Source organism: Drosophila ficusphila, unplaced genomic scaffold (assembly GCF_018152265.1).
Source record: "Drosophila ficusphila isolate 14025-0441.05 unplaced genomic scaffold, ASM1815226v1 contig_414, whole genome shotgun sequence".
Lineage (NCBI taxonomy): Eukaryota > Metazoa > Arthropoda > Insecta > Diptera > Drosophilidae > Drosophila > Drosophila ficusphila.
Window position 1 is genome coordinate 10,630,720 of NW_025064328.1, and position 27,988 is coordinate 10,658,707.

The 27,988-nt window shown below is 43.5% G+C and overlaps 8 protein-coding genes across 13 annotated transcripts; 3 read left to right on the forward strand and 5 right to left on the reverse strand.

Moving 5' to 3' along the window:
- The first annotated feature begins 36 nt into the window (after positions 1 to 36).
- LOC108096701 (tigger transposable element-derived protein 6) lies at positions 37 to 1,157 on the forward strand. Its single transcript, XM_017198535.2, has 2 exons — positions 37 to 359; positions 409 to 1,157. The coding sequence occupies exons 1-2, from the start codon at positions 241 to 243 to the stop codon at positions 971 to 973; spliced, it is 684 nt and encodes a 227-aa protein (XP_017054024.1). The 5' UTR covers positions 37 to 240; the 3' UTR covers positions 974 to 1,157.
- LOC108096698 lies at positions 1,150 to 7,662 on the reverse strand. Of its 2 annotated transcripts, none has more exons than XM_017198532.2 (13): positions 7,105 to 7,662; positions 6,936 to 7,044; positions 6,456 to 6,872; positions 6,239 to 6,394; positions 6,067 to 6,180; positions 5,619 to 5,987; positions 3,851 to 4,768; positions 3,608 to 3,787; positions 3,455 to 3,550; positions 3,339 to 3,374; positions 2,985 to 3,254; positions 1,927 to 2,833; positions 1,150 to 1,866 (listed from the first exon to the last, which is right to left on the reverse strand). In XM_017198532.2, exons 1-13 carry the CDS (start codon positions 7,504 to 7,506, stop codon positions 1,683 to 1,685), a joined length of 4,158 nt encoding a protein of 1,385 aa, XP_017054021.1. In that variant the 5' UTR covers positions 7,507 to 7,662; the 3' UTR covers positions 1,150 to 1,682. The 2 variants fall into 2 exon arrangements, with proteins under 2 accessions (XP_017054021.1, XP_017054019.1); XM_017198530.2 differs by having other exon boundaries at positions 1,927 to 2,836.
- A 551-nt stretch (positions 7,663 to 8,213) lies between these two features.
- On the reverse strand, positions 8,214 to 9,352 carry LOC108096531 (INO80 complex subunit E). Of its 2 annotated transcripts, none has more exons than XM_017198216.1 (3): positions 9,045 to 9,352; positions 8,422 to 8,987; positions 8,214 to 8,364 (listed from the first exon to the last, which is right to left on the reverse strand). In XM_017198216.1, exons 1-3 carry the CDS (start codon positions 9,276 to 9,278, stop codon positions 8,268 to 8,270), a joined length of 897 nt encoding a protein of 298 aa, XP_017053705.1. In that variant the 5' UTR covers positions 9,279 to 9,352; the 3' UTR covers positions 8,214 to 8,267. The 2 variants fall into 2 exon arrangements, with proteins under 2 accessions (XP_017053705.1, XP_017053704.1); XM_017198215.1 differs by having other exon boundaries at positions 8,214 to 8,373.
- A 243-nt stretch (positions 9,353 to 9,595) lies between these two features.
- Positions 9,596 to 11,248, reverse strand: LOC108096948 (peroxisomal (S)-2-hydroxy-acid oxidase GLO5). 3 transcript variants are annotated; one of them, XM_017198916.2, is made up of 3 exons: positions 11,168 to 11,248; positions 10,435 to 10,905; positions 9,596 to 10,380 (listed from the first exon to the last, which is right to left on the reverse strand). In XM_017198916.2, the coding sequence occupies exons 2-3, from the start codon at positions 10,836 to 10,838 to the stop codon at positions 9,684 to 9,686; spliced, it is 1,101 nt and encodes a 366-aa protein (XP_017054405.1). In that variant the 5' UTR covers positions 10,839 to 10,905; positions 11,168 to 11,248; the 3' UTR covers positions 9,596 to 9,683. The 3 variants fall into 3 exon arrangements, with proteins under 3 accessions (XP_017054405.1, XP_017054404.1, XP_017054403.1); XM_017198915.2 differs by having other exon boundaries at positions 11,035 to 11,228; XM_017198914.2 differs by having other exon boundaries at positions 10,435 to 11,228.
- Positions 11,249 to 12,064: 816 nt separating this feature from the next.
- LOC108096893 (peroxisome assembly factor 2) lies at positions 12,065 to 15,755 on the reverse strand. Of its 2 annotated transcripts, XM_017198837.2 has the most exons (5): positions 15,669 to 15,755; positions 15,436 to 15,568; positions 14,874 to 15,377; positions 14,056 to 14,811; positions 12,065 to 13,999 (listed from the first exon to the last, which is right to left on the reverse strand). In XM_017198837.2, the coding sequence occupies exons 2-5, from the start codon at positions 15,454 to 15,456 to the stop codon at positions 12,596 to 12,598; spliced, it is 2,685 nt and encodes an 894-aa protein (XP_017054326.1). In that variant the 5' UTR covers positions 15,457 to 15,568; positions 15,669 to 15,755; the 3' UTR covers positions 12,065 to 12,595. The 2 variants fall into 2 exon arrangements, with proteins under 2 accessions (XP_017054326.1, XP_017054325.1); XM_017198836.2 differs by lacking the exon at positions 15,436 to 15,568 and having other exon boundaries at positions 15,669 to 15,722.
- Positions 15,756 to 16,022: 267 nt separating this feature from the next.
- LOC108096833 (transcription initiation factor TFIID subunit 5) lies at positions 16,023 to 18,357 on the forward strand. The gene has a single exon (XM_017198738.2). It carries the CDS (start codon positions 16,077 to 16,079, stop codon positions 18,189 to 18,191), a length of 2,115 nt encoding a protein of 704 aa, XP_017054227.2. The 5' UTR covers positions 16,023 to 16,076; the 3' UTR covers positions 18,192 to 18,357.
- An 8-nt stretch (positions 18,358 to 18,365) lies between these two features.
- LOC108096834 (periodic tryptophan protein 1 homolog) lies at positions 18,366 to 19,906 on the reverse strand. Its single transcript, XM_017198739.2, has one exon. The coding sequence runs from the start codon at positions 19,814 to 19,816 to the stop codon at positions 18,449 to 18,451; it is 1,368 nt and encodes a 455-aa protein (XP_017054228.1). The 5' UTR covers positions 19,817 to 19,906; the 3' UTR covers positions 18,366 to 18,448.
- Positions 19,907 to 20,244: 338 nt separating this feature from the next.
- On the forward strand, positions 20,245 to 20,641 carry LOC108096836 (5-hydroxyisourate hydrolase). Its single transcript, XM_017198740.1, has one exon. The coding sequence runs from the start codon at positions 20,272 to 20,274 to the stop codon at positions 20,611 to 20,613; it is 342 nt and encodes a 113-aa protein (XP_017054229.1). The 5' UTR covers positions 20,245 to 20,271; the 3' UTR covers positions 20,614 to 20,641.
- Positions 20,642 to 27,988: the final 7,347 nt, after the last annotated feature.

Sequence of the window (27,988 nt, forward strand, 5' to 3'; positions counted from 1 at the left end):
CGCACCAAATTTAAAAAATTTATTAGTTCGAAATGTTTTGAACACGTAAGTAGTGGCCTATAGTTAAAGTACTGTCTACCCCACTGCCACGGGCAGTGGTGAGATGTATGGCCACACTACAGCTCATATATATGGACGGACACTCCCTTGAGCGGACAAGAAAATTCTGTAGTTTTACACAAAATTTGGGTTATTTTGACAAATGACAAGGTTTTTCCATAATTTATAACCCTGTCTTTAATGACTATGCCATCGCGACGACCCAGGAAACCTAGAAAATTGTTAACTTTGGAGGAGAAAATGGAAGTGATCCAAGTCCAAGAGCACAATAAACTAACGGTTAGGGATCTCGCGAAAAGGTAACATATTGAATCCGCCGAAATACGTAATTATTTTGAATTTATTTAGGTTTAACATTGGCAAAACTCAAGCAGCTGATATTTTGAAACAAAAAGAGGTCATCAGGGAAGGATTAAAAAGCGGAGAACTGAAAATGAACCAAATGCGAAGACATCCACTTAGTCAGCAGGGTGCCCACATAGATGAGCTGATCTTCGACTGGTTTTCTGGAGCCAGAAGCGAAAATATCCTTGTAACCGGCGAGATGGTCCGCGAAAAGGCCAAGCAAATAGCGGACGAAGTGGGCTACGTCGACTTTTCGGCATCCTCCGGATGGCTTCAGAAATGGCGGAAGCGACACAACATCGCCTACAATGCCACCGGAGACAGTTTGGATGTTCAGGATTTCGAGGCAGTCCTGGTGAAGAGTGAACCCATTACGAGCAGGGATGATGACTGTGAGCCTTCGCCAGTTAGTTTAATAGGACCAATTTACTCGATTGACGAGGCCATGGTGCAGTTGGCCCGCTTAAAGGAGTTCGCTAGGGATGACTACGTATCATATCAGCAGTTGCTTAGCTTAGAGAATCAGTGGAGCTGGAAGTGGAATAACTTCAAGAAGGAGATTCCTTGACCTAAATGAGTAGATTGTCCGTAATATTTATTACATATGTTTTGTCGAATTTAGAACTAAAAGTAGTTTAATATAGTTTCAATGTGTATATTACATCTTTTGCTTTTAATGTCGTGGAGATAACTAATCTGTTTACGGCATAAACACGATTAATGAATAAACTAAATACGGTTATATTATTCTATTAAGGACATTTATTGCTCGCAAATATATAAAATACATGACCCATAAAAGAGTCGATTTGCAATGAAAAAAAAAAAATTACAGTATATTGGATGCTTACGACTAATTGTGAAGCTTTTTCTCTTTGGCCAAAGCAGAGCCAGCTGGTGGAGATTGCCTCAATAACTGGGGAATCAAAATGCGGAATTTATGACACCCTGAGGCTTGTTTCGAAATATTACAATTAAGGCGGTTCTATAAGTTACATGTTGCCATTTGGGCACCCTAGTTTCGGGTGAATATAATACATTAACAAAGTTTATTTTCTAGCATTCCATCGCTATCTGCTATACAAAATCGAACGATGGATAAATTTGTGTTTGCATTATAACTTAGGATATGAGAGGGTAAGATTAATCTACAAGTTAACATGAAAAATTCAAGACATTAGATGTGCTAAATCGGGGATGAGAAACAGTACTAGACTATATCAAACTTTGTACATTGTGCGATTACTTTGCTTGATTGCTGTCAGCATGATTTGGAACTACTTGGAATTATCAGCAGCAGCTGCGGTCTCGTCGTGGATTTCCTTTTCCCCATCCAGATCCCTACGACGCGTCTTTACCTTCAGATCAGTTGGAGGATGGGCCTGGGCCTGTGAGGTGATGGCAGTCAATTCTTCGGCGGTCAGGCGGATGTTGTGAATATTGAGGACATGTGATTGGAGTCTACATATGAAATACGAATTATTTCGAAGAAAAACAAATTAAAACAGGTCAACTGCTTACCTGCCAGGTCGCATATAGGGTCGATCACATTTGGGACACTTAATACACACCGCTCCCTTGTGCACGATCATATGATTTTTCAAATGTAGCCTGGACTGCAATTCCTTGTCACAAACAGGGCATTTGTGTGGTGTGTCCAGATGCGTGGCGTTCTGATGGCGAACCAAATGATGCTTGAAGGCAAACATCTTGCGGCAGCCATCTAAGGAACACCGCAACGGCTTATCTCTTCCGTGTTTGCCCTTTGTGTGCCTGTCAAGCTCCTGGTTGGTCACAAATGTTTTAGGACATAACCGGCACTGTATTCTCCGGCTGGTGTGCCGCTTCATGTGAAACTTGAGCAGCGTTAGTGTGCGGTATGAAGTATTGCAGACGGCACACTTGTGCTGATAGCCCCAGCGCGATGGCTCTGTATTGGAGTGGAACTCCGTTTCATGCTTAACCAACTTGCCCAGCTCGTCGAAAGGCGTGTTGCACACCTTGCACGTGTAAATGGAGTGGCGGGGCAGGCGGGTGTTGGATCGAAGACCCTTTACTGGCGATGCTGCCAGGGCGGCGGTGGTCAGCAGCTTGTCGCTGCCGTTAAGCACGCTGCTCCCGGACGGAGCATTCATATTAGTGGATCTGGTAATGGAATGGGGGTTGGGAGTGGATCGCTGGCCTGTTTCCCCCATAAAGTCATAATCGAAATCAAACGGTGTGGGTGTGGGAAAAAGGGTATTGGATGATGAGGTTGTTGTAGTGATGGGTGATTCGGATGACTTAGATGCCGCTGCTGCTGCTGATATTGCGGCTGCTATTGCTGTTGTCGTCACCGCTGTGGCTGCATCCAGTGTGACTGGATCAAGTTCTTCCTCTGGCATTGCCGATTCCATTTTTATTGACGATCCATCATCGGTGCCCGCTCCTTCTGGTGAGAACAACAACAGTCAACGATCATTGTTCGTCATCGAACAACAGCGTGTTTAGTTTATCAATTGAATTGCGCGTTGGCGTATTTTGGGCATAGTTGGAATGGGAATTTGAGTTCAATCTTGCAAGGCTATTGAGGCTCTTACCATTGCCAACGCTATTGCCTGAAGCATCAGTTGTCATCCTCTCAGCCCCACCGTCCGTCTGTACCATCACAATATGTTTGTTATCATCTTGGACCGGATTCTCCGTTTCGGAACTTGTAGCCGTTGAAGTTGCTGTTGTGGTGCTGTCCGCCGTTTGCGGCGTTGGCATCTCAATGATCGTGTCCACCAAGTGACTGCGCTGCAGGTGGCGGCTGAGGGTGCTCTTGGCCGCAAATGAGCGAATGCAGCGCGGGCACTCAAAAGGTAGTTCTAAAAAAGTTTAAGGAAGTTTTAGTTTTACAGGACATGAGTTATAATACAAAATTGTGTTAGCGAGTGAAAAGGTTTACTTACTGCGTATAATAAACACCTCGTTTGCATGCACGGACACTGAAAGGAAAAATAGATGTAATATATAAATTAGTATTGATGAAATCAACGTAAAATCGATTGAAGTCAGTGAAACTTACCACCATCATTGATGCCGTGGTGGGCATTTAAATGCTTCTTCATTTCCGCATCCGCTTCGCACTCAAACGGACATTTTGCGCACATCAGCATGGGCTCTACAAATAGGTAAACATTGTTAAAGGTGTACGGATTTAAGTGGCTTTTTAGCTTACTCTTCATCTTGCCAGGATAGAGCTTCTCAATGTTGGAGCGGGCTACGGAAACCTTATCGCCCTTGGCCTGAACCATATCCCTCGTCGGCATCCGTTTATGTACCGATTTGTAGTGCCTGATCAGCAATCGTTTCAAGTTGTAAAGGTTGGTACACAGCTCACACCGATATGGCGCCAACCCTGAAGTCAAAAACAGATAAATGAGTATTATGTTACACGAGCTACGTGACTCAGCCGACTCACCCCGATGGACAAACATGTGATTTTCGAACTTATACTGGCTGGTAAACTTTTTGTTGCAGTATATGCAGTATGGCTTCTGCAAATGCTTCGATTGCTCGTCATCAAAGTCGTCTACATCATCATCGTCGCTGGTTAGCAGCAGATTCTGATCCGTAGCGGCGTCATTGTTATCATTCTCGTCATCGTTGTCATCTTCCTCCTCCTCTTCTCCGACCGCATCTTCCTCCTCCTCAAACTCCTCAAACAAATTCTCAGCATCAAAGTCCAGACTGATGTTGTTATTATCGATCACAATGTCATCACCATCAACAACGGGCATGTCATCCGCGGGAATGGTGCATATCGCAGCCACATCGGTGTTGTCAATAAATTCCTGCATGTCCCCAAAAATTGAAATGTTTGCCGTATTAGCTGGAGTTTGCTGTACGGTTTCATTCACAGGCAACATTGAAATGTTTGACGCATTTGCTGGAATTTGTGTAACGGATTCGTTCATTGGCAATATCGAAGTGTTAGACGCATTTGCTGGAATTTGCTGAACGGGTTCGTTCACAGGCAACATCGAAGTGTTCGACGCATTAGCTAAAGTTTGCTGAACGGATTCGTTCATTGGCATTATCGAGATGTTAGCCGTAGAGGCTGGAATTTGCTGATCGGAATCGTTCACTGGCAGGTTGCCCTCTGAGATTTCCGGAAAGATTTCAAATGCATTGTTGTTGGCCTCTGTACTGGATTCCACATCCGCTGTCCCTGGAATCGAATTGGTCACCACCGTCGAATTTTGGGTCATCGCATAGAATAGCGGCGTGGTATCCACCAACACGTTGAGTCCCCCCGTTTGCGTGATGGTCGTTGGTGTACTGACCATTGGCTCCGGTTGTTGCACTGGTACCTGTGTTTGCGCAACAATTGTCGGATCTACAAAAAAATACATCAAAAACATGCCACTTGGGAATAATATTAAACTTAAACCAGGGAATTCAACTAAATACACACAAAATAATTCAAAAATACAATTAGGCAGGCTAGATGAATTGAAAAAAATCACGAAAACTCACATAAATAAATCTACGAAATTGAGATGCATGGATCCTGTTTTCGTCCTTACCGAAAGTCAACAATTGTGATCACAATCCCTCCATTTGCAGCAGTTTTTGCTCTTATCAATATGGATTAGAAGCCACAACCTCTTTGGAACTAGTTAGGAGTGTCATCAACGCGTTGGCTAAAGAGAATCCCCAAAATCCTACCCGCTATTGAATGCCAAAGACTAAATGCCATTATGATTTGAGCTCCGATTTACTAGTTAAAAAACGGCATTGCCTTGATATATGCGATACATTAGAAAGAACATTGTTGTGGAGGATTGGCGTGTAAAACTGATTGTAAACAATTGAAAAGCGTTGTTTTCTATTCTCTAATATTTACATTATTTTAATACTTTGTAAGATTAGATTATGTTTGTCGGAATATGACCGCCAAATGATTTAACCAATGAGAAAATAAACAAAATATAATAAAAAAACGCATTATGACACTCGAAATAATAAAAAAAAATGGTGATTTTAACATAATTCGTTGTGGAAAAGCTAACGAAAAATTAAATATCTAATAATCAACTCAGTGATAATTAAATCATATTTAAAATACCAACAAATTATATGAATAACCAGAATTTTCATTTGCGAACTATTTCATAGCGTTGCGAAATACCGACGAAAGGTGAATCCAGTTCGAATTCCCTGGTTATAACGATCTCAAGACTCACATTTAATGCTCACAGGGATGTTGACTTGGTCTGATCTCCTGGCCGCCAGCTGTTCCTTGGAAGAAACAGTATTCCTTGCAGTTCGCACCGAGCTGGCTCCTGCCTCACCCGTCCAACTCGGACGCAGTTGCACTTCCGTCGTCTGAATCTTGTGCAGCTCCGTGTAGTGAGACCTTAGCTGAAGGGGAGTGTGTGTTTCAAAGAGGCACAAGTCGCACGAGTATACGCGCGAATCACCGCCCAGTGCTGTGTTATTGCCGCTCCTGCCGTTTTCATCTGAGCGATGGTGAACCATCTTGTAGTGCTGAATGAGATCGGCGCTTCGCAGCGAGTAGAAATCGCACTGGTCGCAGAAGAACTTGGGCAAGTCTGTTTGAAGCAAAAGGTTTAGTAATTAGTCATCGTATAAGCCATGAACCAGGTATCAAAGTAAGTGAAACCAACTTACTGCTGTGGGTCAATTGGTGAGATTTAAGGCGCGCCACAGTGGAAAACGTTTTGGGACAAAGTTTGCACTTGTGCTTGTAAATGGGCGATCCGCCAATGGTTGGCTTTGGTTTGACTAAAGGCGGTAGAGGATATGTTAAAAGAATGTTTCAAGTGTTGCAAAAAGATCTTACTTCTTATCTGCGGCATTGTTTCCTCTACTATCAGCTCATTGACATCCATATCTATCCCTTCGTTTTCATTACTACTGGACAGAAGGTTATGCAGGCTAATATTGATATTGGAGGGATTGCTCGGCTTGCTATCGTCAATATACTCTATGACCACGCCTGCAGGAGATTAAATTAAGTGCACATTCTTTGCGAGGAACTTCTATAAGGTTTAACTCACCGCTTCCGTTGACCTGCTGCAGCGAGCCATCGGGGAGAACAAGGTACTCGGTGCCGATGCTCATATTGGGCGTGTCCATCGGTGGCAAGGTGGAAGTGAGTGTATCGACTCCCGGCGCCGTCTCACCCATGCTGACGGCCAGTTGCTGCTCGATGTCGCGCAGCTGCTCAGGATCTATCGCTGGCAGTGGCTGCGCATAGTCATCTGGCGTTAGAACTGTGGGTATCAGCAGTTCCATGTCTTCCAGTGTACACACTGGCTTGGGCTCTTCGTCCTTGCTTGCTGGCAGATTCTTTAATTTCATATGCTCCTCCGCCTGCCTAGGGGACAAGCCATGGTTGGTCATGTAGTGCTCCAGTAAAACACGTTGTTTCAGCGTGACAAGGCTGCACAACTTGCAGTTGTAGGAGATTCCCTCTGGAAGACAATGTTAGTCCGGTGATTATGTGAATCATTGTTGGGTTTAGGGATAACTTTTACCTGCATGCTGACGTATGTGCTGCTTTAGCTCCAAACGATTGTAGAGCACCACTCCGCACACCTGGCATTCATGGCGCATGGTTTTCATGGGCCTCATCTCCGCCTCCGTCTAGAAGCGAAAGGAAAGTAAAGTTTAGATTGTACTTATGACCCTTTGTGGCGATCTTACTTCTTCGAGGGCATAATCTCCTGTTTTTTTCTCCGGCTCTTGGGCCAAGGTGCCATTCAATCTCTTTACACCCTTAGGGCACAGTTTCCTGCACAGGATCTCGTGGGCCCGCTGCGCATTCTTCAGGAAATAGTAGGCCACCTGAAGGCTCTTACTGCACTCAATGCATATGTATTGCGGGAGCTCCGGGGCGTTCTCGGCGCTCACGCAATAAAGCAAGCAACGGAGAAGCGGAATCTTGTCCGCTTTATCCGCTGGATCCAGACTGCGCGCCACCGACACCGAGTCCAGTTTTAGGTACTCCACATCCGTCTTCAAACAGCACCGACAAGAAAACTTGTAGTCCACCTCGGCGCCCGAATTTGCGGCCGAGTGCAAGATTTTCCTCTTGAGCAGCGCCATTGTTCACGAATTGATCATCTGGTGGCGCCCGTCTCGCCTGGTGTCTTAAAGATGGGTTTTTCTGCTAACTAGCCACGATTCTCCACGATTAAACAAAAAGAAATTCAATTGTTTTTCTTCACTCGCGTCGCGTCGAAATAAATTAGCAAGACAGGGTTGTACCGCACTGGATTTTTCGCGACAAGGTTGGCAGGTCCGGTCGATTGGCAGCGACTATCGATAACGTAATTATTTCGCGCTCTGACTAATTCGGCTGTTTAGGCGTATACTTAATTTTAATAATTACTTACTAAAGTTGGATATACTATCTGTATTACATTTTTTATTCAACTAATATTTGTTTTTTAGACAAGGCGGAATTTATTTTTTTAGTAATTTAATTTAATTTAATTCGGACGCGAACATTTTAAAGAAGTAAACAAAACATCTAATTAACATTATAACCATTTCAAATATATAATTTTATTTTAAACTATTTTTTAACGAATTTAAAAATTAGAGTTTATTTAAAAAAAACTAATCGAATAATACTCTATATGTATGTATCTAATTATTTGCCCACATAAAATATGGTCAACATCTGTTCGAATATTCTGGGAAAGTCCACCCGAAATCTGAGCAAAACTATACCAACTATATGATTGTACACTCTCAAAATATTAATATGTACATTGTTAGACCACCCATGTATTCAAATTTTCAAACAGTTTGATTTTTAGTAGATTTATTAGCTAAGACAAAGTATAAAATTTATGTAAATATTAACTGGTGTACTCCATTGGAACGCATTCTTCGGCGGCTACCTCATGCGAATGTGAGTCGTCCTCCATTAGATGCTGTAGACTCTCATTGGGATAGCTAGAAAAACTACTCCAATAAATGTAAATTACTTCTCGGAAATGTACAATTACTTACCATTTGGAGGGGCTTTCATCGCTGAGCATCGTAGTGGGCACAGTAGCTGAGGTGCATTCCGGACTCATGAGCTCCAGGGGCGTAGGTCGTCGCTCTTGTAGCTGGCGAGCGATCTCCGCTTGGCTCAAACCAGGCGATACATCCTTGGGTGCACTCTGTAGTTGGAGTTGCTGCTGCGAAGGGGAAACGGTGGCAGTCAGTTGTCTTTTGGCAGCAGGAGCTGCCTGGATTCCATGATTCGAGGGGATCATCCCGGTCAATACTTTGCGCCTACGTCCTCGAGTTGCCCCCACAGTGGGCATGTGCGGGGGCACTCCCTGAATTCCAGGGGCCCCCTTGTCCTTGTGCTTTCTGCGCATAACATCCTTGGGCGTCTGTGATCCTCCGGCAGCTCCGGAAGTCGACGCTGGTTCCGAATCGGAACTATCGGTGGCATCGGAATCACTGGAGTCCTTCGCTGGCTTCTCGTACAGCAGGAGGCGGTCCAGTAGAAAGGTGCGATCGCGAGAAACTTTCAGTAGGCGACGCTGGTTTGTGTGCAATAGATCTTGAAAGTACTCGTTCTCCTGTAAACACAAAAAGCTGTGACTTGCCGTTAACCAAGTTCAACTTTAAATATTTACATAGATGAGAAACTTTAGCTTCTTCTTTAGGTTCTTGTAGCGCTCCTTAAAGTCCGTTTCGTTCGCTCCAAGTCCCGCCGAAACAGTGGACGAGCTAGCGGGTATGCCTCCACGGGAAATCGCCGGCACACGATCACTGGCAGGTTGTGTTGGCTCATCGTCGCTTGGGGGCTCGTCCTTAATGGCGCCCTCCTCTTGGTTGGCCAGGGATCTACAGTACCAGCCCTCGAGCATTTTGCTTTAAAAGATTTTAACTTTTGCCAATTTTCTTCTCGTATACATGCCCCTCAGGGGTGGGGGTCTGGCGATAGCTGACAACGCTGTAAATTTATCGATAGTGGTGCTATCACCTTGGCTGATTACCGTTCAAATACCGTTCGAATTTAAATTTAAAAAGTGGACAGAGGTTTTAAACAACACATGTTAATATTGTAAAGTTTTTTGTTAACTATTTTTTTAAGTTTTTTACTATCTATTTATTTCATAAAACGTCTTAATGCATTTTCCAAAGTAGGTTCAGATCTTTGTTTAACTAAATGTCTAACGTGCAGTTATCTTTATTTGTATTTTTATTGACGGTTACATTGGGGTTATAACGATGACTACGATAAGGTTTATTTGTCTAAATGGGATCCGTTTTTATAGCTTGGCATATTGTCTTTCATGCGCCACCATTGACGGTGTGATATCCCTCAGAGATTGGCAACCAATCAGCGACATGGTGATCTCGAAATCCTTTTTCAGGACACTCAGCATCTCCTCCACACCCTTTTGGCCATTATAGGCCAGCCCCCAAACAGCCGGACGACCCACGAAGACAGTCTTGGCTCCAAGAGCCAAAGCCTTAAAGACGTCGTTGCCCTGCATGATGCCTCCGTCCAACATAACCACGAGATCCTCGCCCACGGCTTTTACAATCTCCGGAAGGGCTTCAATCGAGGCCGGAACCGTGTCGATCTGGCGGGCTCCGTGGTTCGAAACGATAAGTCCAGCGCATCCAAACTCCCTGGCCAACACAGCGTCCTCTGCAGTTAGTACACCCTTTACCACAATTGGCAGATGGGTGATACTCTTCAGCCAGGCAATATCTTTCCAGGTAATGGTTGGGTCAAACTGGCTGGTCACGTATTCATTGATTCCCGAGGCGCCCTCGATCACATTACCTACTCCAGTGGCCTTTTCGCCTTGGAAATTTGCCAGTGTCAAGTGCGAGGGCAGGCTGAAGTTGTTGCGCACATCGGCACGGCGGTGTCCAAAAATAGGGGCATCGATGGTCAGAACAAGGGCTTTGAAGTTCGCTTGCTCCGCGCGGCGCACTAGTTTTTCAGTACTAGCACTAAAAGCAGAAAGATAAGTGGTAAAGAAATTTGTAGGAGGAGCAGGATCTCACCGATTCTTGTAGATGTACAGCTGAAACCACTTGATCGTGTCTGGGGCACCGATTGCCAGGTCCTCTATAGAAGTGGTTGACAACGTACTGAGTATGAAGATGGAGCCAGCTTTACCGGCTGCCCTGGCATTGCCTATTTCGCCATCCGAGTGGGCCATCTTTTGCATGGCAGTGGGAGCAATGCCTAGAGGCCACTTCATCTGCTCCCCGAAAATCTTGCAGCTGGTGTCCAGACGGGATACATCTCTCAGGCAGCGAGGACGCAGACGCAGCCGGCGGAACGCATCACGATTCAATCCCAGGGTGAACTGCTCACCAGCTCCACTGCGGTAGTAATCCAGAGCATTCTTCTCCAGCTGGCCAGCGGCCTTCTTCTCAAAATCCTCCACACACACCAAAGCCATATTTGTTACGTAACAGGAGAATGGAAATATTCTATATTTTGCAATACCGCTCGCCGCACCTCCCGGACTTGAAATAAACTCAATGAGATTAGGAATCAGCATCAACTGCTTTTGCCTGGCCTGCGACTAAACACCAAGGGATCGCGATAAGCAGGGTGTGTGCCGGGTGAAACCGATAAGAGACCCCCACTCTTACCGAGATGATTGAGCAGAGTTTCCCGCAAAGATAATTCTAATGGCAAGACGCAGTTTTCAGTCAGATCGAGGGCTATCTGATAAGATCCCAATTTCGTTTCGGCAGGGCCAAGGTTACTTTTGTATTTGTTTACCTTCTTCTTTCTTACAGTTTATTGAATGTCAACCTCGCACAAGCCAGTTTTTATATCATGCGAGGTTTTCGATTGGAAAAGACTTTAACGAGTGTAATCTCGCTGGGAGTTGTGATATATCAACGGGTTTATTGAAAACCTACGGAAAATTTCTGTAAAAAAACGCAATTTTAGAACTATTTAACCATGCACAGTGGTCGGTCCCATAGGCCAAAAATCAAAAAATCAATTTTGGAATTTTGATTTCAAGTTTGGCGCATTTGTTTATCAATAAAACTAGGCTTTAAAAGCAATCATTAGTTTTGTCTTGCTCCACATATTCGCGGAGAAATTGGGGCGCAAAGTGAGCGCGCAAACCAATCGATCAACTGTAAGCGTGCGTATGACTTTTGAAATCGTTAAGTTAATTGTTAAAAAACAATCGTTTAAAATCCGAAAGTGAAATGAATATTAAAGTTGAAGGTTTGTAGATTGTGGTTTTTATCATTTTTATTAATTTTGCATGCTAAATGTGACTATAACAATAAGTGTTTATCCACCGCAATTTTTCAAGTTCTGCGAAACTAAACATCAATATTCTACAAAGGTTAAAGTTGTGTTGCCAAAATCGTTCACTAATGAATTTTTTTTAAAAATATTAATCAATATTTAATAAGTGTTATCTGTAAAAATCAGCTGCGGAGATTTGCTAATCCGTTCACAATCTGTTAAAGAAGACGAGTGCCTCGTTCGTGTTTCATCAGTTTTTGATTTTCTAGAGTAACCATTTCTAATTTGTATTAACAAATTTATTTTATATTACTTTAAATTTATGTTAATCATCGTTTTAAGTTATCTTTTGTTAATTTTGTAACCAAAATTAAGTGTTTTTTAAATATAATTTTTGTCAGTAACGCTTTAATAAAAAGTGTAGTGTGCATTTGGGAGTCGAATTTTAAAGATTTTATGGTAAACATGATGGATATATTTGGCGTTAATGGTGCTGATACTTAAAATACTTATAATATTCATACGCTATTATATATCTACAAAAAAAATTTCAAGTCGATATTCCTACTGGATACAATTTTTGGCCGCCTTCTTCATACAAGACCGACCACTGTGCCATGGTACAATTATACAAGGTAGTCTCGTCGGCTGCAATTTCTGTCGAAAGCTCGAGCAAGGAGTACAATTTATGAATGCAATTGTTTTTTCACATGTCGTTTCAGATTATTTTAGTATAACAAAAAATGTAAAGGAGAAACTATCAATAGATGCTAATTTAGATATAAAAAAATGTTACTTAAAGATTCGCATTTATTTCAAAATTAAGAACCTATACAAAAAAACAGCTATAAATAAAAAAAACGTTTAATTTCAAATTCAAAACTATAAAAAACTAAATTATAAAAACTTTAACTCTTTTTTTATCCATCTTCGAAAGCTTTAAACGCTGTACGACGCCTTTAGGTTGTTGAAGTACTCCAGATCCTTAGTGCTTATAGAGGGCACGAATTTGTTGAACGACTTGGTGAAGTCTTCCGCCTCCACGATCACGTTCTCCGGAAGCAGTTCCTTTTCTGTAATTGCTCCGCTTAAGTGTTTATCTATAGTGCGTCTTACGGCTGATAGCCATGCATTTGAGCAAATAGAGTATAGATCTGCGCCGCTCATTTCACTCTTCAAACGCTCTGCAATCTGGTCCATGTCCACGCCGGCTTCCAGAGCGAATCGCTGGGTTTGGGCTCGCAACACGGCAGCCTTGTCATCGGCCGTGGAGCAGGGTCCCACGTAGAAGAGCTTGTCAAACCGACCGGGACGCAAAAGGGCGGGATCAATAAGATCCGGCCGATTTGTGGCGGCCAGTATGAAGATTGGCTTGCTGGTGTCGCCATCGCTCATTCCATCCATCTCGGCAAGAAGCTGTGATACTACCCTATCCATAACGCCACCAGAGTCGCCTGCCACTCCTCGATTGGGGGCCAGGGAATCCAGTTCGTCCAAAAAGAGCACACACGGAGCAGCGGATCGAGCACGAGAAAAGACCTCGCGCACATTTTGCTCACTCTGGCCCACGTACATGTTAAGCAGCTCGGGACCCTGAACGGAAAGGAAACTCAGGTTGCATTCGGTGGCCACAGCCTTGGCGACCAGGGTCTTGCCAGTCCCTGGAGGTCCGTAAAGCAGGATGCCTGATCTTCTCAGGTTCTTGCCCATAAGATGGACATGCTTGAGCGGCAAGCCTATGCTGCTTTGGATCTCGTCTTTCAGCTTGGCCAGACCACCGATGTCCGACCAATAGACCTTCGGCACCTTGGGCGCTCCCAAACTGTCGGCGAAGGAGCTCTGCATGTCAGTGAGGTTCTGAGCGAAGTGGGACATGTCCAGAGTGGATCTGCCCAAGCGTTTGCGAATCTTCATTCGAACTGCACTGTCGTAGAGCAACTGCAGGTCGCCCAACAAAAATCCCTGTGACTTGGCCGCCACATCCTGCAGTACATTGAGTGTTTCCCGCCAGCTGGAAGAGACGCGCGACATAAACTGGCACTGATTTTCACGCGAGAACAAGGGCAAGTCATCGATGGCTTTCTGATTGTGAATGACGTCGTTGAAAGTCTCTCGCACGTGCATCCAACGAAGGATCTCAAAACGCTCCTGCTTACTGGGCATATCAATGCTGATGATCTCCAGGAAGAGACCTTGGATCATGGGCTTAAGGTGCCGATCGCTGGTCAAAGCCACCACCACAATTGGGTGCTTCCGATCACGGTTAAAGAGCTCTTGCACCTGCACATGAAATGCGGACAGCAGGCGCAAGTCCTCGTTGCCCTCATTGTCTATTCCAAAGATCTGTAAAGCAGAGTCATGAAAGTCTTTTAAGATTGAGCTGTGCTAATTCCGTTTACCTCGAAGTTGTGGAAGCAAATCAAGAGTGGTTCACTGACTTGGCTTTTAGCGAAGACCGCCTTTAGCTTCATCTCCGTGTGCGAAGGAACCTGTGAAACAATCTCCGCACAATCCGCACCATAAATATGCATGCCTAGCTCCTGGGCTACGGCATTTACAAGTTTGGATTTACCAGATCCGCGCTCACCCTGCAGCAGGAAAACAGGAAAGATGTGCTTTGAGGATAGACATTCCGACTTCTTGGGCAGGAAGGCATCCACGGAAGAGCGTAGCAATTTATAGGGTTTCCTCAGTCCACTAGGATAGTTTTCCACGATAGCCACGTTGTCGAGCACTTGGCGAGGCAGAAAACTGTGAGATGCTGGTACTTGAATCAGATTGCTGAAGTTCTTTGCCACCACTGCCTGCAACTCGAACTCACTGCCCTTCGTCTCTAGGTGAATGCACTTTAAGTGAACATGGCGCAGGTTGGCAAAAATCAAATAATAATGGGCGTATGTTGCTGTGCCCAAAAGTTCGGCGTTAACTTCGATTCGGTAAATATGACCACGATGCAAAAGTCGCGGGGTATTAAAGTAGTTGTTAAGGATAATCTCCGTCAGTTCGGCTGGCAGTTCGTGAGGATCAGCTAGCAAATATACATGGGCTTTGGTGGCTATGCCGGGTATGGTCTGCTCATCAGCAAAGTGGTCAAGTTGCACCCAACAGTTGGAACTGATTCCAAAGCGGTCCAGTATGTTGCCATAGAAGTTTTCCTGAAACACAATTATATTGTACATCCTTAAAGTTTGCTATAAAGAATTGTGCGTGTACTCACCTGGACATACAGACAATTGGGTTGACATTGGGTCACCGGCAGAATCTGGGCCACAATCGTATGTGGAGCCTCCTGAAGCATTTGCTTAATGACCGTTTGAGTTGTGGAACCCCCATCGGTTTTACAGATCTTAGTCCTTCCTCCGCGGATGACCAAGTTTACAAAATTGACGTCCGGTGACTCCGCATAAGTATCGTACACATCGCGACTAGCGAAAACCAAGTGCTCCGACTTGATCAGCTCGTTCTTGATGAGCAGATCATATAGCCCATTCGGAATGGGGGTCAGCAACAATTTGCCCTTGTAATATTTGGCGTAGCGCCAGTATACGGCGTATGTCAGATATCCGGGATAGAGGTACCAGGGCCACTTAGGCGCCAGCAACTGTACGGCGGAATTGTATCCCTCGATCAGTTCCTGAATGCGTCCGGAAAAGCTGTATCTCGGTTCTCCGGGATCCTGTTGATCAAACGAGACCGAATTCCGCTTGCCCACGACCTTTTTCTGTGCCAATCGAAAACGAAATTAGCTAACGGTGTTGATGTGTTAGTTGTTGACCTACCGCAGCATCATTTTCATTCATATTTTACAAAACTTTGGACAAAACACAACAGTAAGCAACAAGTACAAGGGTTAATATCGAGAAGCGGTGTCAAAGTTCAAGGAGTTTGGGGGGTGGGCGCCAGACAAGTACACTGAAATTAGCAATAGCAATTTAATCCAGTTAATGCACAGCATATTTTTACCCTCGTTGACAATAAATCATTTTATTCGCATTGTTACGTTAGATTTTACCTTTTTTATGATTACTCTCCTCTTCATTACGAATGTTTTGGTTCAGGTAACAAAAATATTCAGAAAAATACCAAAAGTATTATGGCAGCCCTGAAACCGGCTACAGTAAACTCTTGATAATTGCAGATTTCTTATGGGACTAACTTTGGTGACTAGTAACATAAACAACAAGGTGTCTTAATGTTTTCCTTGGTGTTGTTCTTGTATTCACTTGAAATTTATGTTAGAATGCAATGGTGTTGTTTAAAACAATATTCTAGAGTCAATTTATCTTTATAACAATAATTTTTAGTATATTTAAGTTTATTTACCAATTCAGCCGAGTATTTTTGCTGTTTTTAAAGCTGGCCACACTTTGATGCAAAACAAAATAGTACAGGTTTCCCATTTTTTTTATTCTCCGCATAAATGAGTCTGGAAATGAGCAATATCAACGGCGGGAATGGAACCCAAACCGCTCACGACAAGCGTGAGTTGCTGTGCCTGCTGAAACTTATCAAGAAGTACCAGTTGAAGAGCACGGAGGAGCTGCTATGTCAGGAGGCGAATGTGAACAGTGCGGAGTTGTCGGAGATCAGCGAAGCGGATGTCCAGCAGGTCCTTAGTGCGGCTCTGGGATTGGGAGATCCCACTCGGGACCGCAAGAATGCCTCTGCTCCGGTCCAGGATCACAAACAATCTGCCGTGACGGAGGCCAATGCCGCGGAGGCGCTGGCCAAGTTCATTGGCGACGACAGCTTTGATGCCGGGCACTACGAGCAGGCCTACATGGAGTTGCGCACCTTCGTGGAGGATTCCCTGGACATATACAAGCACGAGTTGTCCATGGTGCTGTACCCCATTCTGGTGCAAATCTACTTCAAGATGCTAGCCAGCGGACTGAGAGAAAAGGCCAAAGATTTCATTGAGAGGTATAAATCCGATCTCGACGGGTACTACATAGAGGGTTTGTTCAACCTACTGCTGCTGTCCAAGCCGGAGGAGCTGCTGGAGAACGACCTGGTGGCCGCCATGGAGCAAGACAAGTTTGTGATCCGCATGTCCAGGGACTCACATTCGCTTTTCAAGCGCCACATCCAGGATCGCCGACAAGAGGTGGTAGCGGATATTGTGTCTAAGTATTTGCACTTTGACACCTACGAGGGCATGGCGCGCAACAAGCTGCAGTGCGTCGCCACAGCGGGCTCTCACATCGGCGAGGCCAAGAGGCAGGACAACAAGATGCGGGTGTACTACGGACTGCTCAAAGAGGTAGACTTTCAAACTCTAACCACACCAGCGCCGGCGCCAGAAGAGGAGGACGACGACCCAGATGCCCCAGATCGTCCCAAAAAGAAAAAACCCAAAAAGGATCCTCTACTATCGAAGAAGTCGAAATCTGATCCGAATGCTCCAGCCATCGACAGGATTCCGCTGCCAGAACTCAAAGACTCGGACAAGTTACTGAAACTGAAAGCCCTTAGAGAAGCCAGCAAGCGTTTGGCCCTCAGCAAGGATCAACTGCCCTCCGCTGTTTTTTACACGGTGCTGAACTCTCACCAGGGCGTCACTTGTGCCGAGATATCCGATGATTCCACGATGCTGGCCTGCGGATTCGGAGACTCTAGCGTAAGGATATGGTCATTAACGCCCGCCAAGCTGCGGGCCCTTAAGGATGCGGATGCGCTGCGGGAACTGGACAAGGAGTCGGCGGATATCAACGTGCGTATGCTGGACGACCGAAGCGGCGAGGTGACCAGAAGTTTTCTGGGCCACACCGGACCCGTGTACCGCTGTGCCTTTGCCCCCGAGATGAACCTGTTGCTTTCGTGCTCTGAGGACAGCACCATAAGACTGTGGTCCCTGCTCACCTGGTCCTGCGTGGTCACCTACCGGGGGCACGTCTATCCAGTGTGGGATGTGCGCTTTGCTCCGCACGGTTACTACTTTGTATCTTGCTCCTACGACAAAACTGCTCGCCTGTGGGCCACGGATTCGAACCAAGCTCTGCGCGTTTTCGTGGGCCACTTGTCGGACGTGGATTGCGTGCAATTTCATCCGAACTCCAACTATGTGGCCACCGGGTCCAGTGACCGCACGGTGCGCCTGTGGGACAATATGACGGGTCAGTCGGTGCGCCTGATGACGGGTCACAAGGGATCGGTCAGTTCGCTGGCCTTCTCCGCCTGCGGAAGGTATCTCGCCTCCGGATCAGTGGACCACAACATCATCATTTGGGATCTATCAAGCGGAGCACTGGTCACCACACTGCTTAGGCACACCAGCACCGTGTCCACAATTACGTTCAGTCGCGATGGAACTGTTCTGGCGGCGGCTGGCTTGGATAACAACCTGACTCTGTGGGACTTTCACAAGGTCACTGAGGACTATATCAGCAATCACATTACTGTGTCGCACCACCAGGATGAGAACGACGAGGATGTCTACCTTATGCGCACGTTCCCCAGCAAGAATTCGCCGTTCGTTACCCTGCACTTTACGCGTCGCAATCTCCTCATGTGCGTGGGCCTCTTCAAGAGTTAGGATCACAGTTTAGCTAAGTCGATATACGTAAATTAGTTTAAGGTAATGCTCGGAACATTTTTTAACCATTTTGTGTACTATTCATCTAGAATGTCTTATACTTTTAAGCGAAAATGTTTAGCATTTAAGGGATTCACAACTTATCAATAAATGTTAATCAAGAAAAGCAGTGGGTTTTTCGGATCCTTATAATATAATATTTATTTAAAAGTCATACAAAGCATATACACCAATGAATACGCAGCTAAAAGCATTAACTACTCGGCATCCGCGATGCCAAACGTCCGGCGAACGGCCACCGAGTTCTTGATGTTGAAGATCGCACATCGCGGAGGCTTCTCGCCGCCAAAAGCGAGGGTGTAGGGATCCTCCGGACACTGGCGCATGCACTGCAGGCGACCCATGTTGAACTCGTGCTCGTAGACGTGCTTCGCCTCCGTGCCGTTGAAGTTCCACACCTTTAGAGTCCCCTCCGTGGAGGTGGAGGTCAGTAGGTTGGGCATTTGGCTGTTGAAGCACACCCCGGAGATTTCCTCGTTGTGCGCCTTGATGGACCACAACACCTGGCCGGGCGATCGCTTGTCGGCGTAGTGAAGGCTACCGTCGTTGGTGCCCACAATGAAGTAGTCATTTTGGGTGGGATGCCACAGGACCTTCTCAACCTCTCCTTTGACCTTCCATTGGACGCTGGACGAGTTAACCGCATCGGCATCGCGGCAATCGAAGAGCCTCACAAATCCATCGGCACAGCCGGTCAGGATGCTCTGTGCCTCTGTGGGATGGAACTCCAGCGACTGAACCTTCTCACCGAAGGCAGTGATGGTGGTATGCGGTTGTCCCTCGTCCATGTCCCACAGGATCACCGTTTGATCCACAGAGCCACTGGCCAGAATGTGCTCGAAGTTGGTGTTCCACGACAGATCCAGCACGGCGTCCTTGTGTCCATACTGCTCCTTGTTCTGCTTGCGACTGCCCTTGGAGCCCAATTTAAAGGTGGGCTCAATGGAGTCCTGGATATCCAAGTCCCAGATGGTGATAATGGGATCCATGCAGCCGATGGCGCACATGTTGCCCGCCTTGTCGCTTCCCGCATCGTGGTTCATCCACTCAATGCAGAGCGGAAAGCTGGGCAACAAGAAGTCGTGGTGCGTGTAAAGAGCCTCCTCTTCCTGGTTAAACACCCAAACCTCCATGGATGCAGCGTCGTCCTGGACGTGGCCCACAAGAATCAGGTTGTCGCTGGGCTTGATCACCTCGTCCTCAGCCTCAGAATCCTCGTCCTCATCGGGAACTTGTTCTCCGGCATCTACAATGTTGGCTAGACTAGTGACTGTGGCATTTTCTTCGTTGTCGTACTCCTGGAACTGATATTCGTCTTGGGGATTGCGGTTTTCACTGTTGGCATCCTCGTGGTCATCCACATCCATGCCATCGGCGTCAGCGCCCTCCACCGCTTCATCGTCGCTCTCCTCATCCAATTCCTGCTGCGTGTCGCCGATAATCCTCGCTAGCTCCTCATGCGTCAGTACGATTTTGTCGGGACGGTCCTTGGCCACGCCCCGTGGCACAAAGCACAGTGCGGGCACAAAGTCTATGCTTGCCTCGGGAGGTCCTTCTTCAGCCATTATTTGGAAATGTTATAAAAAGGTTTAAGCCACCGAACGAAATAGTCAACACGTGCAGTTCAAACGAGGAAGATAGAGTGACCGTGGCTTACCAAATATATTAATGGTAAAATATACTAGAAAGTTTAATTGACAGGAATTTAACTGTTTAATTTCTTATTTATTTTGTTTTTATTTATAACAACATTAATGTTAACGAATTTAAACAGAATGAAACAATAACTAAATTGTTTTTCATTCTCTCTCTCTCGCTTGTTTCTTGCTTTTAATAATTATTTAAACTGAGTTAATTTATGGATGTAACGAGACTTTTCTTATCTTGCTGTCATCCTTGCTTATCTTAATACGAGTATTCCATCTTAATGCAAAATTAAATCAGAGATTTAGATAACATGTGTTATTCACTGGAGCTTTCCTTATATGAAACGATCTTCAGTCTTCGGATTGCTCTCAGAATGGACGCACGCAAATTTTCTACTCATATACTGGACACTTCCGTTGGCAAGGCGGCCGGCAGTGTCAGAGTAACAGTTTCCCGGTTGGATGAGATCCAGGAGTGGAAACCCCTTCGGGCGGCACAAACTGATGCGGATGGTCGTTGCCTTCTCTTGGAGCCTGGTCAATTTCCGAGTGGGATCTACAAGCTTACCTTTCATGTGGGAGCCTATTTCGCGGAGCGGAATGTCAACACTCTGTATCCAGTTATTGACATAATTGTGGACTGCAGTGAAAATCAACACTATCATATTCCTTTGTTACTGAACCCCTTTGGTTATTCTACTTATCGTGGAACTTAATCGAAACAAATAAATGCATAAAATGGAACCGCTTTTTGTTATTTTCTTTGCATTGTTTGTTTCAATGTATAACAATTTAAAAAAAAAGGATATTCTAAAAGTAGTATAACATATCAAAACTAGTATACAATTTGGGTGGCAGAGAGTATTTCTTGCACACCTATGTTAGTGCACCCGAATTGCAATTCTGTTAGTCAACAGCTTAGCGAAGGCGCCCCCTAGCGGACGAATTAGACTGCCAAATCGTCGGCGTTCAATTTAACCGTTTGGAAAAAGGTTGTCCAACCGTTTGAGATAACGTTGTCCAACCGTTTAGAGAATGTTTTTCACCCGATTGGAAACCGATAGTTAAGTTTGACTGTTAATCAAAGATAACAACCGACTGTGGGGTGATTGACTAAGACTGAAACCAAGTTTCCAAACAATTTTTTTATGGTTGGGAATCTGTGCTTCTCAAACTGAAAATTTGTGTTTTTTAAACATTAACCCATGTGTGCAAATGAATGAATAATTGTTGTAGTTATTGCAGCAAGCACACTGCGCAAAAATAGTTTGCAATGCAAACAATAAAGAAAAAACCAAAAATTATAAAATAGTTTTTCCCAACTGCCATTTAGCATGCCATTTTAAGCCGCATGCACCGCATAAGGGTTAAACCACCTACTCTATAGCTGTTTCTTTCGTATTGTTTTAGAGACTTATGGAGCCGATGAGACTACCTTATACTTATTTCACCATGCAATGGGGGCCATATTGCCCATCTGGTAAGGCTGAACCTAACATTCAGTTTGAATTTTATGGAAGTCGCGGGAGTTTGTGCGTTCGCTCCGTTGTCGGTGTTTGGAATTTACTGTTTTTGAAACGCCGAACCCGTTCTTTTGCCGGTGTTTTGTATTAAATTGAAATGTAATAACGTTTATAAGTCCTATTTGAAAGTTAAGTGCGTGGCTCCTTGAGTTCTCGGTATGTTTTGGGATTCTGCCCCCCGCAAAGGCGCAACAGTTGTTTCCAAATAAGAATCTATATGGAAATGATATCCGTGTGTGTTTTCAAAGAGTTAAACAAGAAGTTGGTTTTGTTATTGGAAAGTACAAACAGCGCTCCCATAGACACACTCGATGCGGCCGAGCCAACAAATCCCCGACAAATCTTAAACCAGTTTTAAGATACATATTCTTGGTGTCAGTGTGTGCATGTTGATTTTTTCTGGCATTGTTTTCGTTTTTTTATTTCGTGCTGCTGGCTCTGCATCTTTTTTGTGTACCCGTACCCTTTTCGCCTGCCTCTAATCGCGTTTCCATTTTCTGGCCGCCGTCCAGAGATCCGAGGTTTGGGGTTCGGTTTGGGTCCAAACGAGCAACAAGTACCCCTGCCCAGTACCTACACCTATATCTATATCTATACCCATGCCAAGTGCCTGCCCGCGTCTCGCTCCGTCTCCCACCTGAAAACCCGAAACGAAAAGGGGAGAAACGAGCTTAGAATCTAACGAGATCAGCGCGGCAGTTGGTAACTCTGCCCCAATTGGACCAATTTGAATGCTGTAAGAAGCACCTCCGAAATACGACGAATACCACTCAAACAGTTCCAAAAGGTAAGTTGCGGTGTACTTTAAATCAATATTATTTGTTCTAAAAGTAACTATAATTTTTTTTTTTAATTTCAAGTGCAAGTAGAAGTAGAAAATTAAATAGGAAAAATATTTTTATTAAAATTAATAAAAAAAATACAAAATGGCGGTGGCAAAACAAAAATGTTATAAATTTGTGGGTGGCCAAAAATTAAGGGAATGTATTGTGAAAATCTTTAAAAACGACAGAAAATTGATTTTTATGCGGTTGATTAAAACAATAGAATTAGTTGATTTTGATAAAAATGTTACCAGAACCAGTTAGACTACAAAAGAAAAATTAACACTTTCCTTATTTATTATTCATTCGAGATACAAGTTCTTCAAAACGTGGGAAACAATTTTTGCAAACTCTCTGATAACCAATTTTAAATTTTAAATTGGGTTAATTTCAAAAATATTTTTTTTTGTCAATTTATCTATCCCACAAAGTATTACCTCACCGTCACTGCGACATTTTGTGCGATTTGGTTTACCTAATAATTGAAAGTTCAGCGCCGCATTAAAACGCAATCAAATTGACAACTTGCTAACGGTCAATTAATCAAAACCCCCAATGAATGCGGCAAAAAAGCCGAAAAGTTGTGTATATGTAATTGATAATCGATCCGACGATAAACACTTTCCTGGCCCGCAGCTCTGGCCAAAAACCAATCATTAATAACTGTAGTCAAGAGATAAATAAAACTTTGGCTTCGAAAACCGTTACACGAGGCACTGGAAAAGTGTCAAAAATCGTAACCTGCGTGGATATAATTTGCACTGACGTAAAGCCAAAAACCTAATATGCGATGATCGTTTATCGCTGAAGGCAAATTAGAGAGCGGCTGACCGGCCAAAGTGCAGAAAAGAAGGCAAAAGTTTGCCGCAAAAACAAAGCAGCAACACAACTGGGGAAAAAACATAGAAATACAAAAACCTTTAAGTCTGCAATGTTGGGGGGTAAAAAAAGTGGGGGGGAATCGCCACTGCTTGAGCATGTTTGTCGTCGAGTTCGGCTGACATCGCAAAATGGCAAGAAGCCTCTCTAAGATGCACTGAAAATAATTATATTTCACCAGACTACAATATTTCCACTTGTAAAGCAAGCTGTTGGTAGTCATCCAATTGTAGTTCTTTATCATGAACTAATTGGAAAGAAACAATAACTAAACGTTGTCTACATTTTAGCCTTTAGTATATACATTATTTAAAAAAGAAGTCAGTTTTTGTTTAGGACCTTAGAACCTCTGTCTCTAATATTAAAAGTCTTTTAATTGCACTAAATGAAAATTATTAAAACTTTTTTTGCCTTGAAGTATGCATTATAGGCTCTACAATTTGCCTGATCGGGCAGCTTCAAACTAAATTATTAAACCAGATTTCTCTATGAAAATAACTAAATTGAATTTACATACTCAAGTAAAAACAAGTTTACACAAAATTTGATTCCTATTTTCGGACTAAATGTTACATTGTACTTATGTAACCATTTTATCCTGCTTATTAACAATGTATACAAATTTGCACTAAATCTTTAATGACAAGAATTTTTATCTGTGTAACTGAAATGGCAAGAGCAAACAGGAAATGAACCCGCATGCACTTTTTCAAGTACCTTTCGTTCGAATTCGCTGGCCGATTGCATCGAGTTGTGTACTCGAGAGCACCGGAGTTGGAGCCGCAGCTCAGAGTTGAGCTTGAGCTTGGTCTAAAGTAAATTTTGTCGTCGTCTTGTGTTTCTTAGTTCGCATTTAAGTCGTACAAGTACCCAGCACTTTTGACATGCTTTCTGAGGGGTATACTCGAATATGACGGGGAACAATGCCGAAGTGCGAGTAATCGGGTGCGAATTCTCACCAATTAAATTTAGCATTGAATTATTAAGTGTGTTTGGTTATGCTTGGAAAGATTTACGAAACTAACTTAGCCTTTTGATGTGGTATTTTTGAACGAATTCAACATTTTTTCTTTTTTATTGTTAGCATTTTAAAATTTATTGAATTTAGAAATTTGTAGATACGAATTATGTTTTATATGTTTGCAAATGAGTATTAAATCTGAGTTCTATTGTTTAATTAATTTTTCTCACATTTAGGCCGATACATTGTTAGTTTTATTTGAAAGATTCATATACACACTTTTAGTATATTTTGTAGAATGTGCACTCACAATAAATATACTTTTTGTAATGAAACACTTTTCCCTTCTTAAAATATTTAAGTGATGAAAAACAATAACAAATGCCACAACTTTCCTTCAACTCAAAAAGGTATCCGTACAGCGAACCCCCGACTTTGGCCTTACCTTTTAGTTTTATTTTATTGCATTTTGTTTTGTTAATTTCCATGCAATTTCAGGGCATTTCATTCCGCTTGGGCGTAGTTGCGCCTTGTGCCCGAACCCAAGTAGATGTTTTTCGCAATGTTTGCGCAGTTGTGTGGGCCTGCATTTGTATCTGAGTATCCAAGTATCCGAGTATCCGAGTATTCGAGTATCCGAGTGCGGGGTTGCAAGGGTGCGGATGCGGATGTGTGAGTTGGCCAACCTGTTCGGAGCTCGAAAAATGAGTCAGCACCGGGGGTTCGCATCCATGAGATACAATTTAAGTGGACTCCGTGAAGTGTTTGCCGAGGACACCAGGGGTTGCGGGGTCCTTCTTCCTTTCTGACCTCCACTCAAGTGTTTATCCGTCGAAGGTTTTTGATTATTGTGTTTCTTGTGCCCTTAGCAATGTCTCAAGTTACTCCGGGAATGGAGTTGTGTCCCCTGCCATCCGTATCTTTACATTCTCTGCCTTGCTCATCGCCCCTTTGATTCGTTTCCCGTCTATGCATGGGGCCACTTTAAATGTGTTCAATGTGTAGTTTCCGATAAGCCGGCATTATTACATACTTAAGGAACGAAGCTATACTGGGTATCTTTAATTTGCGGGGTACAAATTAGTTAAAAAGTGGATTGATGCCGAAGAGTGCCCACATTCTTATCTAACTTGGGTTGAAAACACTTGCATAAATATTAGTTCTATAGGAAAATCATATACTAATTTTTAAGAGCAAAGCAATTTCCATTTAAAAACTCACAACAATTTCTGCATTTGGCAATCTTATCATCGGTTTACACATTTATCACATCATCATTGTATGATATTATATGTATTACTTTATTGTTATCAAATCTTTAATTTATTTCCTAACATTGAGCAATAGGTGATATGTACAATACTTAACTATTCAATGATTCTCGATCACAATTACCTGATGAATTCGTGTAAGACAGGCGACCTTGACAATCTCTGCCCCCGAACACTTGGCATTCCCATTGTGTTTGGCTTTTATTCCACACACTTGGCCCAATGTTTACCAAATAGAGTTGGAGTGCGGCTAGTACCTTCTTCGCCTTCTTTGCCTTCCTGCTGCCTACTTACCCACCTGAAATCCAAGTGGATTGCAGCAGGTGGCGTGACTAAGACATTCCGCCATGGCAAAGTGAGTTTTTCGAAAATTCGAAACTAATTTCAGAGTTTTTTGTAGCCGCTCTTATTTTGTTTTTGCCGTTGTCTTGCTGTGACTCTCCATGCGCTTTATAGTTGGCTAGCTACTGCTGCTAACGAGCATTATTTCTGTCTGCCAAGCAGCCTTTTATTTTAGCCAATTTTTTATATTTTTATTTCTGCACACACACACACATACACACGAGCACTTTTATGGTTTCGGCATTAAAAATGTGGCGCAAAATTCAAACACTGGAGCGTAATTGAAAAAGCATGAGAGATGCTCCATGGGTGGGGCCAATGGGGGTTTCTTCGGGGGGAGCAACGGTGGGGGGGATTGGTATTAGCCGAAGTCAGTCGCGCACTAAATCCCAATGGTAACGCACCCATTAATCACAAAAGAGAAACAATAATGCTTGGACGAGCGAAAAAGTGGTAAAAGCCGCAAAAACACTCCAATCCGAAACAAAGCGAGTCGAAAACTGCAAGCAATTGCTTAAAGATGTTCCTGAAAGATATTAACTGAGTGTTAATTAATAAGACTTATGTTTTGTGCTTTGTACTTGAAAATACGAAAATAAAACAAACACGTTATGAGTCACAGGCGATGCTCAAATAGAATGCGATCACTTTCGACGGAAATTCGGTTCAGCATCTAGTGATTTTATTGTTTGACATTTCGACATTTCGCATTTTGGGGTGTGGCCCACTCGTCACCCATATAGAATGTTTAATTAATGCGAATGCGAATTGCGTTGTGCAAAACAGTTAGCTTCTGTCTTTGCCAATTTCGTTGGTTTGGGGAACGGCTGTAATGGGGCAATTAAAAGCAATGTTAATGGGACTCAAACGGGGGGAGATATTCCCTTCCTACTTACAAATGCTTGCAAAACAGGGAGCGTATTACATTCGTGGGTGTATGCAGCTAATTAATTAGGAAAATGCGAATGTGGAGTGGGTTCCATATGAAACGATAAGATCTATTAGATATTTTTTATTGCAAAATGAATTTTATAATTATGTACCAACTAGTATTTGATTCTTTATTATGTCTGTATTACTATACCTTATTATAGTGAAATGAATTATTAATTACACTTTCTTAATCTTTGAATATCTGCATATTTAGTAATGCTATTTGAGATAAAATTAAATAAACATTTATTCACATTAAAGTGTTTTCTGCACTTAAAGCCAAATAAGAAGAACATTAAACATTTTCCACCATTCTTCGAATCACACTTATACATTCACGTATCGTTCTCCACTCAATGCAAACAATTCGTTTGTAAAGTGCATTAAATTGAAGGCAATACTTTGTAACTTAACACTTTATCCCTTGGCAAATTGTTATTCAGCACTCAATAAGAACGTTTCGATTGAGCCCTGCCACGAAAGTCTTCAGTAAACTGCTGTTATTAGCGAGTACTTAAGGCCCGTTTTGGCCAGCTCATTAGCCATTCTGGGCACATGCCACGTAACAGTAACAAGGCATAAAAGGCGAAATACACGGCTACACGGATACACCGAGCATACGTCTATAATCCATTCCATATTCACACCATTCACGATGCTTTATCAGGTTGCATGCACGCGATTCAAATCAATTGCCACAATGACACACATACAAATTGTTATGCTGCGGACACAGATACCTGACTCTGTGTGTATTGGTGTGTGTGTGTGTGTTTGTGTTTCAGGCCCAGACAATCGTCTAATGCCCAAACCAGAACGATGACGAGGCAGTCCCGTGAAGAAGACCTTCACGGTGGCAAACAAGAGCTGTAGCTACAGTGTATATATATACATATAGTATATATACCCAACAATAACGCCAGTCGCATTCTATATTTCTATATTCTACGTCATCCAAGGAAAAAGGGGAGTGGGGAAGGGGGAGGGGGAAGTGGGGATTGGGCAGTGGGGAGCGGTGCAAGGTGGCTTCTGCGAGACAATTGCACGTGCTTTGCATGTCGAATTACAAAATAACCAGAACACAAAACTTGTAACTCACTTTACAATCGACAGCAGCGCAGAAGCTCTTTTCAGTTACAGAGCAACAGGTTTCTATACCTTAATCACACTGAAAACAAAACCAAGACAATAGTGTTTTAACTGTTTGCTGGCCTAGATCAAGAACAGATAGTTTGCTTTCTTTAGTTTATTACTCGAATTAATCATAAATACTAATTTGGGAGTCAAGAAGACTGCAGGCTGTGAAATAAGTTATTCAACATATGTACATAATATTATCATGCTTAAACAAAAATTGT

Excerpts from the sequence above, each read along its gene's own strand:
- LOC108096701 (XM_017198535.2), top strand. The coding sequence starts at position 241 with ATGACTATGCCATCGCGACGACCCAGGAAACCTAGAAAATTGTTAACT. Across the intron at positions 360-408 it reads GTTAGGGATCTCGCGAAAAG|GTTTAACATTGGCAAAACTC; the intron begins GTAACATATTGA and ends GAATTTATTTAG.
- LOC108096698 (XM_017198530.2), bottom strand. The coding sequence starts at position 7,506 with ATGGCGCTGCTCAAGAGGAAAATCTTGCACTCGGCCGCAAATTCGGGC. Across the intron at positions 4,769-5,618 it reads CATCCCTGTGAGCATTAAAT|ATCCGACAATTGTTGCGCAA; the intron begins GTGAGTCTTGAG and ends ATTTTTTTGTAG. Across the intron at positions 2,837-2,984 it reads AGGCAATAGCGTTGGCAATG|AAGGAGCGGGCACCGATGAT; the intron begins GTAAGAGCCTCA and ends TGTTCTCACCAG.
- LOC108096531 (XM_017198215.1), bottom strand. The coding sequence starts at position 9,278 with ATGCTCGAGGGCTGGTACTGTAGATCCCTGGCCAACCAAGAGGAGGGC. Across the intron at positions 8,988-9,044 it reads AGCTAAAGTTTCTCATCTAT|GAGAACGAGTACTTTCAAGA; the intron begins GTAAATATTTAA and ends TTGTGTTTACAG. Across the intron at positions 8,374-8,421 it reads GATGAAAGCCCCTCCAAATG|TTTTTCTAGCTATCCCAATG; the intron begins GTAAGTAATTGT and ends TTATTGGAGTAG.
- LOC108096948 (XM_017198914.2), bottom strand. The coding sequence starts at position 10,940 with ATGCTGATTCCTAATCTCATTGAGTTTATTTCAAGTCCGGGAGGTGCG. Across the intron at positions 10,381-10,434 it reads CTGTACATCTACAAGAATCG|TGCTAGTACTGAAAAACTAG; the intron begins GTGAGATCCTGC and ends TTCTGCTTTTAG.
- LOC108096893 (XM_017198836.2), bottom strand. The coding sequence starts at position 15,695 with ATGAAGAGGAGAGTAATCATAAAAAAG. Across the intron at positions 15,378-15,668 it reads GGAGAGTAATCATAAAAAAG|AAAAAGGTCGTGGGCAAGCG; the intron begins GTAAAATCTAAC and ends CGATTGGCACAG. Across the intron at positions 14,812-14,873 it reads CCAATTGTCTGTATGTCCAG|GAAAACTTCTATGGCAACAT; the intron begins GTGAGTACACGC and ends ATTGTGTTTCAG.
- LOC108096833 (XM_017198738.2), top strand. The coding sequence starts at position 16,077 with ATGAGTCTGGAAATGAGCAATATCAACGGCGGGAATGGAACCCAAACC.
- LOC108096834 (XM_017198739.2), bottom strand. The coding sequence starts at position 19,816 with ATGGCTGAAGAAGGACCTCCCGAGGCAAGCATAGACTTTGTGCCCGCA.
- LOC108096836 (XM_017198740.1), top strand. The coding sequence starts at position 20,272 with ATGGACGCACGCAAATTTTCTACTCATATACTGGACACTTCCGTTGGC.